The sequence below is a fragment of the Schistosoma mansoni genome, chromosome 1 (assembly GCF_000237925.1).
Source record: "Schistosoma mansoni strain Puerto Rico chromosome 1, complete genome".
Lineage (NCBI taxonomy): Eukaryota > Metazoa > Platyhelminthes > Trematoda > Strigeidida > Schistosomatidae > Schistosoma > Schistosoma mansoni.
In genome coordinates, this window is record NC_031495.1 from 37,977,753 (window position 1) to 37,994,760 (window position 17,008).

General features: G+C 34.9%; 3 protein-coding genes across 3 annotated transcripts in view; 1 reads left to right on the forward strand and 2 right to left on the reverse strand.

Annotated features, from left to right (window-relative positions):
• Positions 1-1,491: 1,491 nt before the first annotated feature.
• Positions 1,492-8,508, reverse strand: Smp_006000 (putative eukaryotictranslation initiation factor 3 subunit; the record flags this gene model as incomplete). Its single annotated transcript, XM_018794315.1, has 6 exons — positions 1,492-1,599; positions 1,982-2,148; positions 4,328-4,417; positions 8,041-8,186; positions 8,225-8,471; positions 8,506-8,508. 6 exons carry the CDS (start codon positions 8,506-8,508, stop codon positions 1,515-1,517), a joined length of 738 nt encoding a protein of 245 aa, XP_018648740.1. The 3' UTR covers positions 1,492-1,514.
• Smp_101200 (putative eukaryotictranslation initiation factor 3 subunit) lies at positions 5,547-5,915 on the reverse strand (the record flags this gene model as incomplete). Its single annotated transcript, XM_018794316.1, has 1 exon — positions 5,547-5,915. One exon carries the CDS (start codon positions 5,913-5,915, stop codon positions 5,547-5,549), a length of 369 nt encoding a protein of 122 aa, XP_018648741.1.
• Positions 8,509-8,808: 300 nt separating the features above from the next.
• The window catches only part of Smp_125350 (BC026374 protein (S09 family)), a gene marked incomplete at both ends in the record, with an annotated part of 51,291 nt that continues 43,091 nt past the window's right edge, over positions 8,809-17,008 (forward strand). Inside the window, one exon of the mRNA XM_018794317.1 lies at positions 8,809-9,097. Within this exon, the coding sequence (XP_018648742.1) occupies positions 8,809-9,097 (289 nt within the window). The remainder of the gene's footprint in view (positions 9,098-17,008) is intronic.

The window sequence follows — 17,008 nt, forward strand, 5'->3', positions numbered from 1 at the left end:
ATGCTTGATGATGATGTCAAGGGTACATATTCATTTAAGAATATCCTCTTGAGGCATATTTTTTGTGACAAAGGAGGAGAAACTAGTTGAGTAACAATTTAGAGTTTAGCTTATGAAGAATAGTGGATTTCTAAAAACCACTTCGTGTATGGTTGGCAGTTATTCCGGTTTAATGGGTCGAATATATATATATATTCCATCCTCTGAAGTTAGAGACTTATATTTGTCATTATTCATTCCTGAAAATTGTTCAGTGAATTAGACTCTGAAGAACTTATTGCCCGAATGTAACTGCCATCTTGAGTTGGTGATCAAGCTCGTATATCGAGATGATTCATTGGAGCCATATTGGTTGGATTACTCGTTTTTTTGATTCTACCATGTTGGGTCAATTTATTGGAGTGGTAAGACTAAGAGCAGTAAGGTCGTAGTCGGAAGACAAAGTTATAGAGCGAACTACAATGGGGATGTGACAGCAGTGGTGTTTCAATTAGACGATCAGGATCTGTAGTAATATTGCTGTCATACAGCGGAAGGCGGAATTCAATCCTAAAATGTAACACATCTCACCTTGCTCCACGGGTTTTCGTCTCCGGCAGTAAGGCCTCAAACACATGTCTCCTAACCTTTAAAGTATTGAGTGAACTATTCGAAAATGCTTGCGTGTAACCGGTTTAAGGTAACATCTTGGTGACTGTGGTCACGCTCACTCAAAACCGTTCCTGTTTTAGGTATTTCAATAAAAGACATCCTTCCACGGTATGGGAAACCAGAAAGTAACAGATTCCCGCATACCTAATAGCACTTAGGAGAACCTCATTCGCAACCAAGGAAAACATTTGAGTCATCTAAAATGTATATTTAACTGATTATCAATATATAACTACAAAACGATTAACTGAACCAAGCTATGTTTAATAATGTGTAAAATTACTAGATTGTCAAGTACACGTGGACTTCATCCAAACAGTGAGAATGAACCAAGATATCCTGATTTTCATTCTGAAAGCTACTGTTGAGAAGTCAGAGTCAAAAGTTACCTAGCCTTATAGAACTAATTAAATCACTTTCGTTTTCACAGGGTTTTTGAAGGTTTGTGTAATACAATAGTGAGAATTTTGTTAGGGTTAGTAACTGTAGGCTTATAATGATGTTGACAGGAGGAATTCACGAGCATCGTGTTGAATATTATCAGGTGATCTGATTTTTTCATGATGAGATAAGCGGTATGGATCTTACAAACAATACGCATCAATGTCCAATTCAGTACGACCGTTTTTATTCACAGTAACATAACGTCTTTATTACTTCTTCGTGATCGTTTTTGCTTCGAGGATAATGCGTAAAATAGTTTTAGATTTTTCCAGTTAAGTCGAAGTGGAACGAACTAATTGTAGTTTAAAAAACCTTAAGATCTTACAAAAAAGAAAATGTTGATGAAAACTTAATTTCATTTATTTTTTATTGAGTGTTTAGTACAAGTCACCAAGGTAACAACATGAAAATTTCTTATATCAGAAAAGACGTTGATCTAAATCATTGTATTCACTATCGAATGTATGCAGACGAACATAGCCTTCTTCTCCACCAGTTGCGAATCTGTCAAAGTTAAACAAAAAAGATAAATGAAACGAATAAACATCACGATAACTAACACAGAATATGAGAAGCATCTGAAAGACAAAAGCTATACTATGTATCAGTACATCAAGTTGTGGTTAGGCTAATGGGTTTGAATAAAGACAATCGGGAGAGGTGTCGATGTGTTCAAGAATCTGGGTTCTATGTCACTACTATTGCGACAAATGTTATATTAATCCGGTCTATTACTATGTTGCATTAGATTCTGTAGGCCTTCAAAACTGATGTTTCTACATGATTCACTCATAGGATGGTGATGATACGTTCGAAAAGTCCATTTTAACAATAAAACAAGTTACTCTTTAGAAGATATTTATAGATATACATATCATAAACGTACCCACTGCCATCTGGTGAGAATGCTACACTGTTAACAGGACCGAAATGTCCTTTGACACGACCAAATTCTTCTTCATAAATTAAATGATAGAATCTGACATCGAATTTTCCTTGACCAACAGCTGTTGTTGTTACTTCATGAGCTTCTTGACCACCTCCTAATAAGACCTAATTTTAATGAGAAAAATAAAATGATAGGATACTTTATACAGGATTTTAACATAATAGATAAAAAGAGTTGAGTGATATCTATTAGGCTTTAAATATTGATGTACATCCCTAAGATTTACTGTACACTGGTGCAACATATATTCCAAAATCCAACTTACTTTCCTGGTATATACAGCTTTTTATCAGTTCATTGTTTTATTTATTTATTTAAACACATAAATATTGGTGCAAGGGGGCACCAGATATATATGCGCAACACAAAACAATGAAAATGGGAAGAGAAAGGGGGTAAAATGCATATAAAAAAAGGTAATGGTGAAGGAAACTGAAATGTACAACCAGAAGAACTCTCAGTTAAGGAGGTTATAACCACTCTTTATGAAGAAAGTAAAATAAGGTTACAGCAGGATCGCCACTGCCTTCTATTCTGAGCCATATCTGATAACGTCTCTAGCCACTGTGTAGCACCATCTCTCGGACTCCAGCCAGGGAGTCGTGAAAGACCAATAGAAGCTAGCCCTTTGCAGCTTTCTTTCATACCACGACACCATGTCATACACTAACCACCTCTCTGCTTTTTACAACCAGTCCCAGAGTCATTGACAATCTTATGAATGGTAATTAAATAGTTAAACTTGATTATGAAAATGAAATGGTAAAATTGGGGAATTTGTAAGTATGAATTAAATCCATAAAATTGTGTCTCAGATGCAAACTTATTATCACTCATTTAACAATTAAGCAGATATATTGAGTATGGATTTTGTAATATGGTTGTTGAATGATAGGTATTAATCGTTAATTAATCTGAATAACATGGTTCGGTATAATTCAGTCAGTCAGTTAAACACAACGTAGAATCTGGTACATGTGTACATCAGTTCAAGTTCACGTACCTCACTAACACAGCGAGGTGAAACTGTCAGGGTAAACCTCAGGATACTAGAGGTAGTAACAGGATTAGTGTCAACAGAAAAGATTAGACGTCTAAGATACCATTCGACAACGGAGCGAACTGCTGGTCAGTAAACTTGTCCTTTATTTGACAACTGACCTAAGTTGGAGGAAGCCAACCATGCTTTCTAAACATTTATGCTGAGATTTCATCAGATAATCTCAAGATAAATAAAGTGATTCAGTAAACTTATGAGTAATGTTTCTTCTTATAATTAGTAAAAGTGGAACAGTTTAATCATTTGTCTTTTTTTATCAACCCCTTAGGTAAGTTAAATGAATGCAGTTTGACCATTCGAATTTTAGCATTTGGATTAGCAGATTCAAAAGATGATCACATCGACTTTAGTTTGATCAATAACGTCAGCATTTGAGTATCAGTGATTTTTAAATTGTGGTCAGGAATAAGTTATTGACGAAGTTCTTATGAAAAAAACTTGGGTCGGTTGCTACCTGCACAGACAACTGATAATTACAATTTAGCTAGCAATAGTGTTTTCTTTTTATTTGAACAGAATGCTATTCTATTAGGCATAATATGTACTTAAAACAGTCGTAGAGTAAAGAACATCTACACGATTGAAAGTCTGTAGTATTTAGCTTGGTGTGTCGTCAGAAATAGTCGAGAAGATTGTTTGTGATAGTGTTGCTTTGTTAGAGAAGATGAATCAATGTACAGTGAAAGACAAAGCAGTATAATGACAATCTCGACAACTCGAGTCGTCATAGTATTAGTCTGAGCACAAACTATTCAGTTGTTCTATATCTATTAAGTTTAACGTTTCAGAGTTGAGGATCATGCTTACAATATGATAACAACAGGTTAGTACTTCTGCATTTCGACAATATGCGTTTGAACATAAAAGAGACCGTTATTCGAATGGGGATGTTCATTTTGAAACACTAGTTTTGATGACTTAGATTCGATAGCTGTATGATAATGCTACCAGCGATGGAAAAATAGATATGGCTCGAAGAAATAAAGGATGTTTCCGTTAGGTGAGCATATGTCGGTTTATCAGAACTTATAGAAATTTTACTACTTCAGTGGTCAAGTGAATTGTCGATTATGACCTATAAACCAGACACTACCCTAGTGCAGTTTTTGAGTGAAATTAACAGTTGATGATTGATGAAACTGAGGTACTAGTGTGAAAAAGTTTCAAGACAAGACTTAAATTATATATATAGTAGTTTCTGAATACTAAAGTAGCTCACTTACGTGATCTCTATTGGGTGAAATAGCAGCAGAGTTTATTGGACGTTCGGTAGTATACGTTCGGATGCAATCTAAATCATAAGCACTGAAAAGCTGAATAAAAACACAAAATGAATATAACTATAGATATTCAAAGGGAAATGTGTGCTTGTATAGGTCGCTGTTCTTATGTAAAACTCAACTGTACCTCACCTGAGCTTCCATTAGTGGGAGCAAAAGCAGAAACAATGATAAGGCCGAAGCATAGGTCCCTATACCTTTAATGTCTTACTGTACTATTTAGGCAGAAAGCACATAAACGACGGTCGAACGAAATCTGGTTAATAAGCGCCTATCTTTTTAAAAAAATAAATGTCACATCTATACAAACAAGACCAGGAGAAGTTGTCACCACGAAATTAGATACACGAAAGATATATCACATTGGTTGTTTATTCTGGCTAGATGACGTCAAGGAAATAACCACGCTAGAATCCTGTATGAACATATCGATGGAATGAAATTCAAGGGTCTTAGAAACACCTATTGCCAGATTTAACATACTGTTTGGAAATTAAAAGCTCTGACACGTAGTTTGAATTGCGGCTTTAAGAAGCCTGAAATAGCATTTATTGAGCTAAAATCGTTAACATTTATGGTAAGTATAAAGGAAGTAAAGAACAAAATATGAGGGTCGGTAGCATAAATGAGAGAAGTATCAAGTAATAAAGATGGAGCATGACTGTAAACAAGGTGATTTCGAGTGCTGTTAGACGTTTGAGGATGTTCACCCATACTGTGGAAGGATACTTCCTTCTGAGGTGCCTGGAAAAGAAAATAGATTGAAGGTGGTTTTAATGACCAGTACTTAAGAGACAACTAATTGAGGCCGGTTACTTACGGTCTTTTAGTCTAGTAGTTTGTCATGCATTAGGCTTTTACTTCTCAGAAATGACCCATTTGTGGAGCGAGGTGTGAAGTTGTTAGGGTAGACCTTAACTAGCTCTTTCCCTTCTTTGTGGGGAGGTATCACCGCTGCAGATGTTGGTTGTCTGAGTGAAACACTTTACTGCTATCACTTTCTTAGCCCAGTTGGCAGTACGACTTCACTCTCGGACCATGTGTTGGCTACTTTTAATTTAACCGCTCTACAACTAACCTTCCTGGCATGGTAGGATTCAAAAGAATGAATGTCCCAGCTAATATAGGTTGCTTAAATCATCACGATATGCAAGCCTGACTACTATGTCGAGGTAACAATTAAGATAGGGGATTCACTGGGACTAAATACTATCGATGCTAAGAAAAACATTTTCTCATGTTTAATGGGAAAAAAGTAGGTATTTATGTTAGAAAATTTACTTACTTTGGCATTATGATCTTTCGATCCAGTTATGAACATTGGCAGAGTTAGGTGCATTTGCATATCTGTAACAGGTCCTTTATGAGGGGTGATACGCTTTGAACATTTCCCAGAACTAACATCTATCATTGTTACAGCTCCAGACTCATGTCCGCAAATAATATTTCGGTTGACTGGGCCCCATATTGCTCCAGTCACTTTAGAATCATCCGGAGATGTTATTTTGAATATACAGGATTTTTGTGACATCTATTGACAAAAAAACGAAAATAATCAATCGCAGTAAAAGAATATGATGGTAACCATTCCAGTCATTTTGAAGTAGGGAACTTTGCTGAGATTATTTGGCAACCAATAAATTGTAACATTAGAATCTAATGACATGTACACTAACAGATAACAGGTTATTAAAATTTTTAATATTTGTTGTTTAGCCCATTCAATTTGTTTGACAAACATTTGAATTTGTATACGATGTAGGTGTAGGAGAAAACTGTTTTACGGGAATATGAAATAAAATCTACCTGTTGTTAAAGCTTTCTGAGGTTGTTTTGAGTCAACACTTTATCTGGTACACTACTTGGAAGTAGTTCATACATATAGTAGTTACTATTTTCGAACTTGAGTATCCTATCAATTTAATGACAGACATACTCTTATAATTGCGCGACAACCACAATCAGTGGTTGAATAAGTTAGCTGAAATGGCTAAGAACTAGCATATAGCATTGGATAAAGCGACCATTTTACATTGTCTCACTTCGTCCACTGCTAGCCAGTAACTGAAGTCAGTTAGCCATTCATATGCAACGTAAAATCTGACATATATGTGCAACGGTTCAAGTTGCCATACCACAAGACACAGTAGCAGTATTTATTAGTAGTAACAATTGGATATACAAGGTATAAGGAAACTTCTAGATCCAGCTTAGAGAATATGGTTTGAGTGAAAGGAAATAAGTAGGAAGAAGTACTACTAAAACTCAAAACCTAGGGGAAAATAACTAAAGAACACATCTACGTCAATGTAACTAACCTTAACTCTTGTTATGAGGTCTTTAAAACTTGATTAGCGTTTTAATGAGAGCTTTAGTCAGGTAATCGATGCTTAGTTAGATACCTAAAACCAACATTTACTGACTTTATAGAATATAATAAATTAGTTTAGGAGCTCTTAGCTTTCTTCAATGGGACAGTTACCACATATAATTTTGTTTAAAGCTCTAACTCAACTAAAAAAGTTTGGACTGGATTCAATAAGGTAACGGAATTCCAAAAAGTTGAACAGCTTAGTCAAATATCACTTTTATATAGATGATGGTGCGCAATTTGAGAATATATCGTGAAGCTCATACAGCTTTTCCGATAATAACTGGTCTTTTCATCCTACGATCCCGGGTCGACAGTTGAACTAGTGGATCGTGTTTATATACGAGTCTGGTTTTCAACTTTTTTTTAAAGTGCCACTCATTAAACTACTTACTTCAAATGTGTAGGTATTTTATACCATCAAATAACTTGGAATAAGCCACTAAAACTTACCGCCTTATTCTAACCTGCTTGGCGTTTCAACGGAATTCACTGCTACTTTTGTCATAGATGAGGGTTTCAGCTCGACTGCCTAAAGATCAGTTACCGTATGTTTGGCAAGCTACTTGACATGTGTCACATACTCATAATAAATGCAGGCTCTTGAGACTTTGAATCATATCTCTGTTTGTCTAAGGGAAACGATGACATTTGATTATCAATTAGAAAATATACAGATAACTCCTCCCCAAGCACCTGATTACAGAAGGTAAAGACAGATATGTTCACAAAACGACAACACAAATTTGGAGTCTGCTTCATTTATGTAATGTTGGATAGACGGATAGCATTACTAATCTACACAAATAGAGAGTATGACTCAGTAACTAGCGATTTATAGTATTTTGTGATATTCGTATACGAACCAAGGCAATGCTAGGGTTTAAAGACGAACTTCTGACTTTTTAAGGATGAAAATATGGCTTATTAGAGCCCGATACTGAAGTTAGAGAAAATAAAAAGCAGTAGAAAATGAAGGGTCGCGCATTCGCACTGCTGGTTATGCTGACCTAAAAACGTGACCAATAAAGGCTGACAGACAAGTTTAATTCCGCATTACCAATGTCATAGTTTACAACCACACGCTGAGAAAGTTATCTAAATTTTGAGATGCTTTTCAACTACCGTCTATGATTATCAAAAAATTGTAATGACAAAAGCACTAGATGATCGTGAAGCTCGATGATAAAACTTTATTTTAAAACTTATAACCTATTTATTCCCAACATAAAACTTTGAAAGACTTGTTCATAGTGAAGGGATCTTAATTGAAAGTTATACTTACGTGACTCGAGTCCCGCTTATCCAAAGCAATGACTTCACAGTTTTTCTTCCCAGTATCATCAGTAGTTATAAATATCAAATTCCCACAATACGAGATGCCACATGTGCGGACTGGGTTGGCTGTGTTGTAGGTGTTTGTGGATTTTCCTATATACCTGAAATGTCACTTCGCAAACACCTGTTACCTGTCTCCACATCCCATATTTTGCATGACCAGTCAGCAGAGGCAGTTAATAACATGGTAGTTGTCCAATCTACGTCAAGCCACCATACAGCACCATCATGTTGATCGTAGGTCCCCAATCTTTCTCCGTTTACACTATACCAGACACAAACACTTTGGTTTTTGGCAGCAGTAAATATAAGGTCTCCATCACAGTTGTATATTATCCTAGTAATAGGTCTCTCGTGTCCATTGAGAATAGTGGGTCGCTAAAAACTCTACTTTAAGGACAAACACGTTTACCATGTTGCACCAATAGTTATATTAGGCGCCTATTTTTTGGAACATACAAACAAATATAATTTTCAATTAAATCATAAACTAAGTACAATCGGAATATAAGTTCTTCTGTGATGGAATCCTGTCTATTGTTTAAAGAATTTATATTATTAATTTCACTAAATCATGTTCTCTAAGTGACATGATTCTGATTGGTTAGCTCTGAATTTTTCCTTGGTCTCCAAAACTATAAATTATGATAATTTATTTGTTGTTTTAGGGGGTTTGCTTTTCCTGGGATTAAATGGGTGTTGCTGGGACTATATTATGTTTTTAGTATCTCCTTTAAATTTCGAGATATTTTGTTCATGCTTGCAGCTCTTACCAGTAATTTCATGGGCAGACCAAATTGTAATACGTACAAATTACGGAGCCGTCAGTGGGAAACAAAAATACATACATGGGAAAAATGTCTTTCAGTTTCTGGGAATACCTTTTGCGAAACCCCCCACAGGTGACCTACGTTTCCGATATCCGGAACCACCTGATCCTTGGAGTAATACATTGGATGCAACTAAACCTCCAAACACTTGTATGCAACCATTGCCCGAATCCCGTAAGTCAGACTTATTATAGCAAATTATTCCGAGATAAGAACTGTCTCTTTCATGTTACATAAGATAACTTATATGTTTTTAGAAGTTATCCTTCTACAATAAAGTGTTATAGATAAGTTAAAATTAAGCACTAGAGTAAGAATTACATTTTTGCTTTCAAACTTGCAGTTTCCTGTGGCACGATTCAATTCCTATTAAAGTCAACAAAGAAATCGAATATCCTAATTAGTCCGTAAAATATTTTAAAGATACTCAAAGTTTTGGATACAGCAGTCAACTTTAATATGTATGGATACATAAGAGAGTTGAAGAAAACTACAAGGAACCTCTTTTAGTCGGCCAACACACATCCGTTCAAAACGTCTTAGGAAAACCTTATGCATAGGTGTCAGTAAAATTGCATTTTACATGTCTTGATTTCATTTTGAAAGGTATGCTTCCTTAATGAACGCGGTTATTCCAATGTTTCACATGTTTGTCAAACATGACTGGTTGCACATCTTAAATGACTTCATTTTATGAACACTAACTAAGCTAGTGTCGTGTTACACATTAAACGAATACTCAGTGTGTTTTTAAGAATACTGCTAACTTCTGTATGATGATATTTAACTAGAACCTGACACAAATTTTAAAAAGAATTTGATTGTTACATTTAATGTGTTCAATTGTAATACCTAAAAATTCATTTTATTTAGATGATGATTATTTATCAAGACGACTGCGTAGCGACTGTCAACCATTTTTTTCCTCTAATGATCATCCATCTGGCTTTACCAATCTTTAAAACAATCTGTTTTTAAAATGTCATTTTAAGTCCAATCAGCTCGAACACTGAACAAGTAGTACTGATAAATAAAGTAATCATATCTCCAGTGTTTTATAAATTAGGTTTGTTATCAAATCACTAGATGGTCGACTTCCTGTTTCTTTAATTTGTAAGATTGTTTTCAAAGAATAACATGGAAATTTTATTTATTCCCATGACAGCACACTTTCTCATTGTCTGATAACGCTAGGTCGTCAGATGGACCTTCATAAACAATGTTTACCAATCTACCCCAAATTGAATTAGGTTGAATAGAACTTGAACCTGTTTGTAAGAATTCTACTTTCAATTCCTGATACATACTGCTCATTTTTGTCCCTACAAGTAGTGCACACCACACTATTAGTTTGTCTTTGAGTATTTGGTCATGAATAAGTGATGATAACTGATTTCCATTTTGTGTCAGTGAACTCTTGATTTTAGATGACATCAAGTTTAGACACTTCATTTTAATTTAAGTAACAAATCAAGATATCTAACAAATAATTACATTTTGCAAAATATAACATTTCTAAACTTCAGTGGTAATGTATTTGAAAGCGATCTAATCATATGAGATATTACTAAGGCTTAGTCAATAATCTTAAGTGCTGTTAGAGGTATGAAGGCGGTTATCACTTGCCGGTTGCCCACATCGCGAAAGGGTTCTTCTGAAGGTACCTGAAAAACGAATTGGGTTAGAGGTGGTCTTAGTGACCTGAGAACGTGATCGCAGTGCACAAGGGACAACTGCTTACTAGTTTGTTGAATTAATCTTACCTTCTTCAAATGGAATTTTAGTTAATTTGTTTAACATTAAAATGAATAAAATGTATAATAAACTTTATTTTTAATAACCTTACCATAATTTGACTTTCTAATTTCAAAAATATAGAATATTAACTAGACTCTCTTTTCTCTAAATGAATGGAAAACTGATTTTTTTTAATGGTTCGAACAAGAATCAATACAAGTTAATTCTTTACAGAATAGAAGGGGGATTTGTAATAATTTATTATTTAGTTGAAAACATGAGTCAATTGTAGCTAGACCACTATGGAACCTGGAAGCACTGGACGGCCGTTTCGTTCTGTTATGGGACTCCTCAGCAGTGCAGATTCACGATCCCATATCGCGAGATTCGAACCCAGGACCTATTAGTCTCGTGCGCGAATAAATAACTTTTTCACCAATTGATTCAATTTTGAATAGTCTGATATAACTTCTATTAATAATTTGAAAGAGTTCTTTGCCTCTTAAAGAAATAATCCCCATTAAGTTGCTAACTATTGAAAATTTATCTGAACCACAAATAATATTATAGTTTGTGCTACTGATGTCTACAGATATAAGTAGTATGTATCATTGATCGAAAATGAAATGTCTGGAGTCAGAAGGTTAAAAAGATCGAAGAAAAGAGAACAAGAACAGAGAATGATTAGTGTGGAAACGAAAGAACAAGTCTGAGGTGATTGTTTAACATTTTACAAATGAAGTATTTTTCGGGTCGAAAGGTAATTCCTTTTCTGGTTCTTGATTTTGCAAAGTTTTCCCTAGTTTTGTCATCGTCTTCTCAGATCTATTCATGGAAATTTTTCACATCATAATCCATGAATATTGACTGAAGCTGTGAAGGCAGGTTTTCAACGGAATATTGTCTCTGAAGAAAATTCCTTTTTCAAGTCACAGATTTTCATTTTTAAAGTATCAATTTGATTCGATGCATATCTTTCAAGTGTTTTTGCATTAGAATAGATTCTGTTACGACGCTAGGACTTCTAATATATATTTTAAGATATCTGTTAGATCGTATACAATTTATAGCAAATCCTAAGCTCGTTCTCGCTTCTGTGAGACGCGCATTTAACTTCAGGAACTCATTGAATGCCTTAAACACAACACTTGAAAGACATACTTCGAATAAAATTGATAATTAAAAAAAAAACCCTGTGACTTGAAAAGGAATTTTGTTCAAAGACGATATTCCGTTGAAAACCTGCCTTCACAGCTTCAGTCAATATTCATGGATTATGATGTGAAAAATTTCCATGAATAGATCTGAGAAGACGATGACAAAACTAGGGAAAACTTTGCAAAATCAAGAACCAGAAAAGGAATTACCTTTCGACCCGAAAAATACTTCATTTGTAAAATGTTAAACAATCACCTCAGACTTGTTCTTTCGTTTCCACACTAATCATTCTCTGTTCTTGTTCTCTTTTCTTCGATCTTTTTAACCTTCTGACTCCAGACATTTCATTTTCGATCAATGATACATACTACTTATATCTGTAGACATCAGTAGCACAAACTATAATATTATTTGTGGTTTAGTTATGAATTTCAATAGAATTCGAAGAATTTACAATAAATTACACGATAGAAATTATATATTTTGTAGTATATATATATATATATATAATAGAAAATCAAATTTTCAGTAGTCGGCTACTTAGTGGGAATTATTTCTTTCTGCATCTCAGAGTTGATGTTCACTTTGAGACTCGAACTCAGTACCTTTCGCTTCGAACGCCATCGCGTTATCCACTCAGCTACTGAGTCCTGATAGCCACTTGCTTGTGCAGTGGTGTGAAGTTCGAGTATCAGAGTAAACATCAACTCTGATATGCAGGTACATCCAGCTGAAGAGTCTGAAATAGAACGATTCCACTGCTAGCTACTATCCATCTTTGCTTATATTTACTATATGGTTCTATAATTTTGTATTCAAATACATTTGCTTGTCTCAACTGGTGTTTTCATTTACTACAACATAAGTACCTGAAAAGAAAATTAGATTAGAAGTGGTCTTAATGACCTAAGAGCGTGTTCATCTTGTTGTGCTAACGAGGTATGACAACTTGGACCGATGCATATTTATGCCTGGTCCTACGTTGTAGCTGATTGACTGACTAACTGACTGACAATATAAATAATTTAAATTAATTTTCTTTTCTTTTTTTCAAAAAGAACACCTTTACTCTTCTCAACCTTTCTAATTCACTAAATTGTCTTATGAGCATTGGATACTAAAGTTGGATTCATTCTAGGATCTAATCATTCTGTATTGTTGTCAAGTTTAAGTAAATATTTACATGATAAATATATAAATTTTTTTTATTGTATCTTAATGAGTAGAAAACTTGTATTTACTCTAAAGAAGTGACTTATATGATAAGTTATGCAATTTTTGCTACTCAATGAGGGATATAACAACAACAACAAAAATCTTGTATATTTGTTATCAGAAGGGGGTTTTGTGGAGATTTTAGTAATTTTATATAGTAGAGATCAGGAATCAATTGAAGCTAGACCACCATGGAAAACCTGGAAGCACTGGACGGCCGTTTTGTCCTATTGTGGGGCTCCTCAGTGGCAGTGCGTATCCACGATCCCACCTCGTGAGATTCGAACTCAGAACGTACGAAACCGTCGTCCAGTGCCTCCAGGTTTTCCATAGTGGTCTAGCTTCAATTGACTCATGATCTCTACTATTGTATATTTGTTATTAAATTTCTACTCATTGCATAATTTATTTGAAACTATCAAGTTTTAACATGGTGTTATTACCTATAACTATTTATATATTTATTATCTTATCAGTAGAAAAAGATGGATAATGGTTAGAAGTGGAATCAGAGGAAATTTACACTTTATAATAATTTTAATTCATATTTACTAATGGATTCAAGTCTCTCTCCATTCTTGTTTAACTTTGTCGTTGACATGCTTTTAGAGATAACACTTTCATCATCTAAATCTCAAGGAGTTGAAATTTTACTGGGAGACTCACTTGTTGACTTAGAATACGCCGACGACATAGTTTTATTCGGTGAAGACGCTGACGAAATGCAGAGTCTTCTGACCACTGTAAGCAACTATTCAGGCATGTTGGGAATGCGATTCTCTCCCTCGAAGTGCAAAATGTTATTTCAGGATTGGGTTGCATCGACACCTGAACTAGTGATAGGGAGTGAAGTAATTGAACATGTCGACCGCTTCACTTATCTTGGTGGTCTCATCAGTCCTTGTGGTCTGGTGTTTGACGAAATCTCAGCGCGGATACAGAAGGCTCGTCTAGCTTTCACCGACTTGCGTCATTTATGGAGTAGGCGAGATATCCGTCTAGCAACCAAAGGACGGGTTTACTATGCAGCAGTTTGTTCCGTCCCACTCTATGATAGTGAAACATGTCCGGTAAGAGTAGAGGATATTCGTAGGCTACTAGTATTCGATCATAGGTGTCTTGGAAGCATTGCTCGTATATCCTAGGACCACCGGGTAAGTAATGCAGTTGTTAGGAAACGGGTACTAGGTAAGTATGGCAAATCGATTGAAGTAGTGAAACTTCATCAGTTGAGATAGCTGGGACACATGTTACGTATGCCCAACCACCGACTGCCCCGACAAGCAATGTTTCATGGTGTAGGAGTAGGTTGAAAGAAAGCTAGGGGCAGCCAGACCAAAACGTAACACAAATCCATGAAGTCACTGACAAGTGGACTGAGCCATGTTGGTAGGTGTAGACCACCTAGTTGGGATCTGCGAGATGATAGCAACCGATGGTTAGAGCCCATGAAGGACATGGCTCAAAATCGTTTGCAATGGCGAAGGTGCATCCACTCTTTGTGTTCTCCCAAATTATAATTTTCTGAATCCTTCATGTCCCTATCTTTTTTCTCTTTCCAAATTTATTCCACTGGATTATACTCCTTGAATAACCTTTTCAAACCCTAATCTTTTCGATTAGTGCTTATACTCTTACTACTTCTACCACTATGGGATTTGAATCGACAACTGAATCTCTGTGCTAATGTGGTATGTTAACTCGAACTGATGTACGTACGTACGAAGTTCTGCGTTGTGAGTGATTGACTGAATGGATTCAAGTATTTGGAATATTAATTTTTATTAATAACTTATTATATGTCATTGAAAGTAAGATATGAATAGCTAGTGAATAAAGTGAAGAGACACGTTCAGCTGTGTTAAAGAATATGAGATAATATATACATATTTTTTATAATTCCTTTTCATAAGTCTTGCTAATTGAACGCTATACTCAGATCCTAAGCTATTCTCGTAACCCCTAAACTAAATCTACACAGCGACTTGAACACGACAGAAAAGGCGCAAAATATACGAGAAGCACTTTACTCCAAAGGTTCATTTATGTACAGAAAATATAAGGTTTTTATCGGTTTTTAGAAATCTTTGGGTTTTCCTGAAACTTCTGAAATGCTACTAAACATAGTAACAGTGTAGTAATCAGCCAATTAGAAACTCTACATATGACTTTTCACTTTCGTGATGTTTCTAGCAAAACTCCTAGTCAACGTTGATAGGATAAAATGCTTCTTCATATTTTCTAAGCGTTTCTTGTCTATTGCTAGGAATTTTCTGGATCACCTCAACTCCTTTTTTCTGTTGACTTCTACTATCTGATTTCATTGGTACTTTAAGTGGGATTTCTACTTGGATTAAACTATAATTGAGTGAATAAATTATTTTGTCTCTATAATCTAACTCTTACTGTTTAGTTAGAATTGTGTATGTGATCTATTAACCTAGTTTATTATCATAGTACTCTATATCTATTACATCACATCTCGTACTACAGATTGTTAAACAAAGAAAAATACACCGATTTATCCCCGAATGTTTGAGAATGTTTGGCTAGATAGTCACTTATATTACTGGTTGAAAATGATAGCTGGGAAACATGTATTTATAATATAATAAGCATTTAAATCACGAATGGAAGACTATGCAAGAGTACTGAACAGAAAACAGAATAATAGCTTTTGTATATTACCGTCCTGAATATCAAAAACACGAACCAAAGACTATTATCGCTTGAATACTCTGCTTAATATCATGTGTCATGTTCACTAATCAAAATTCTAACTTTGGTCATTCCGCGACTACTATTTCTCCGACAACAGCTACACACTAGGCCTGCACCATTAACCTTGAAACAACTTTAACCGGTTTCAAAAGCCCCAACGCTTAACAATACTTTTAAATGTGTCAAACAAACTAGGAGCTATCTGAACTCAGTAACTTAATGGACAACGCGTTGGCTTTTAAGGCGAAAGATTTTTGGCTCGAGTCTCGGTGTTGAAGAGTTTCAAATAAGACGAAATGCAAGTCGTAGATTCCGCTGCTAGACATACGAAATATACAAAAACTGGTGACATAATTTTATATCAAAATAATCATGTACTTAACATTAGGAGATTTTCGATTGGCACAACATGGACTTCTTATTTCGTGACTTGATTGATTGGTCCTGTGTATCATTCATCTTGTGGATCTTTTGCGCAAATCAGTTTAGGAAGAATAAACAGTAAAAATTTCAGTCAATTTTTGTACAGTGATATCCAAATTAAAATCTTATAGATAACTTAACAAAATAGATTGGAAATAACTTTTTATTACTGTGCTGAACCAAATTTCCGGAGGAGCACACTCTCCCTCTCTAAATCTTATTGTATTTTGATAGATTATCATGAAAAAACATCATCATCCCTCTCATGAATCAAGCAAGACACAAATCTTATGCCTGTTTATTGATTAAGAACAAAAATAAGTCATGCAATGTATTCTTGTGATTTTATTGGTGATTTAATTAAATTGGACGTTGGTAATTAATTGAATTGAACTCAACGTCTCTTTACTATCCATTCAATTAGTTTCAGTTGAGTTGCCTCAACATTGTTGTTAATGCATATTTCCAGATAGTTACTGACAATGGTGACTCACATGGTTCCTATACCTAATTTAATTGATATACTCTATTATTAGATTATTGTTGTTGTGCTCTTTAGTCTGATTCAGTTACAATATCCTCTTTCTAATTCTTGCCAAATCAGCTATACACAATAAAAAGTTTAAGAGTGTTGAAGAAGCTTTATTGCCAATAGTTGAATAAAAATGTATATGGATAACGTTTACGTACATATTTGCACTGACATAGGGATAATATAGACTGTGATCTGGGTCATATGAATACATTCATTCATAGTAGTCCGCTCATATGTGTATTTCCTTCTAACCATATCGCTTTGAAATAATCAGATATCACCATTCATCAAGGTGA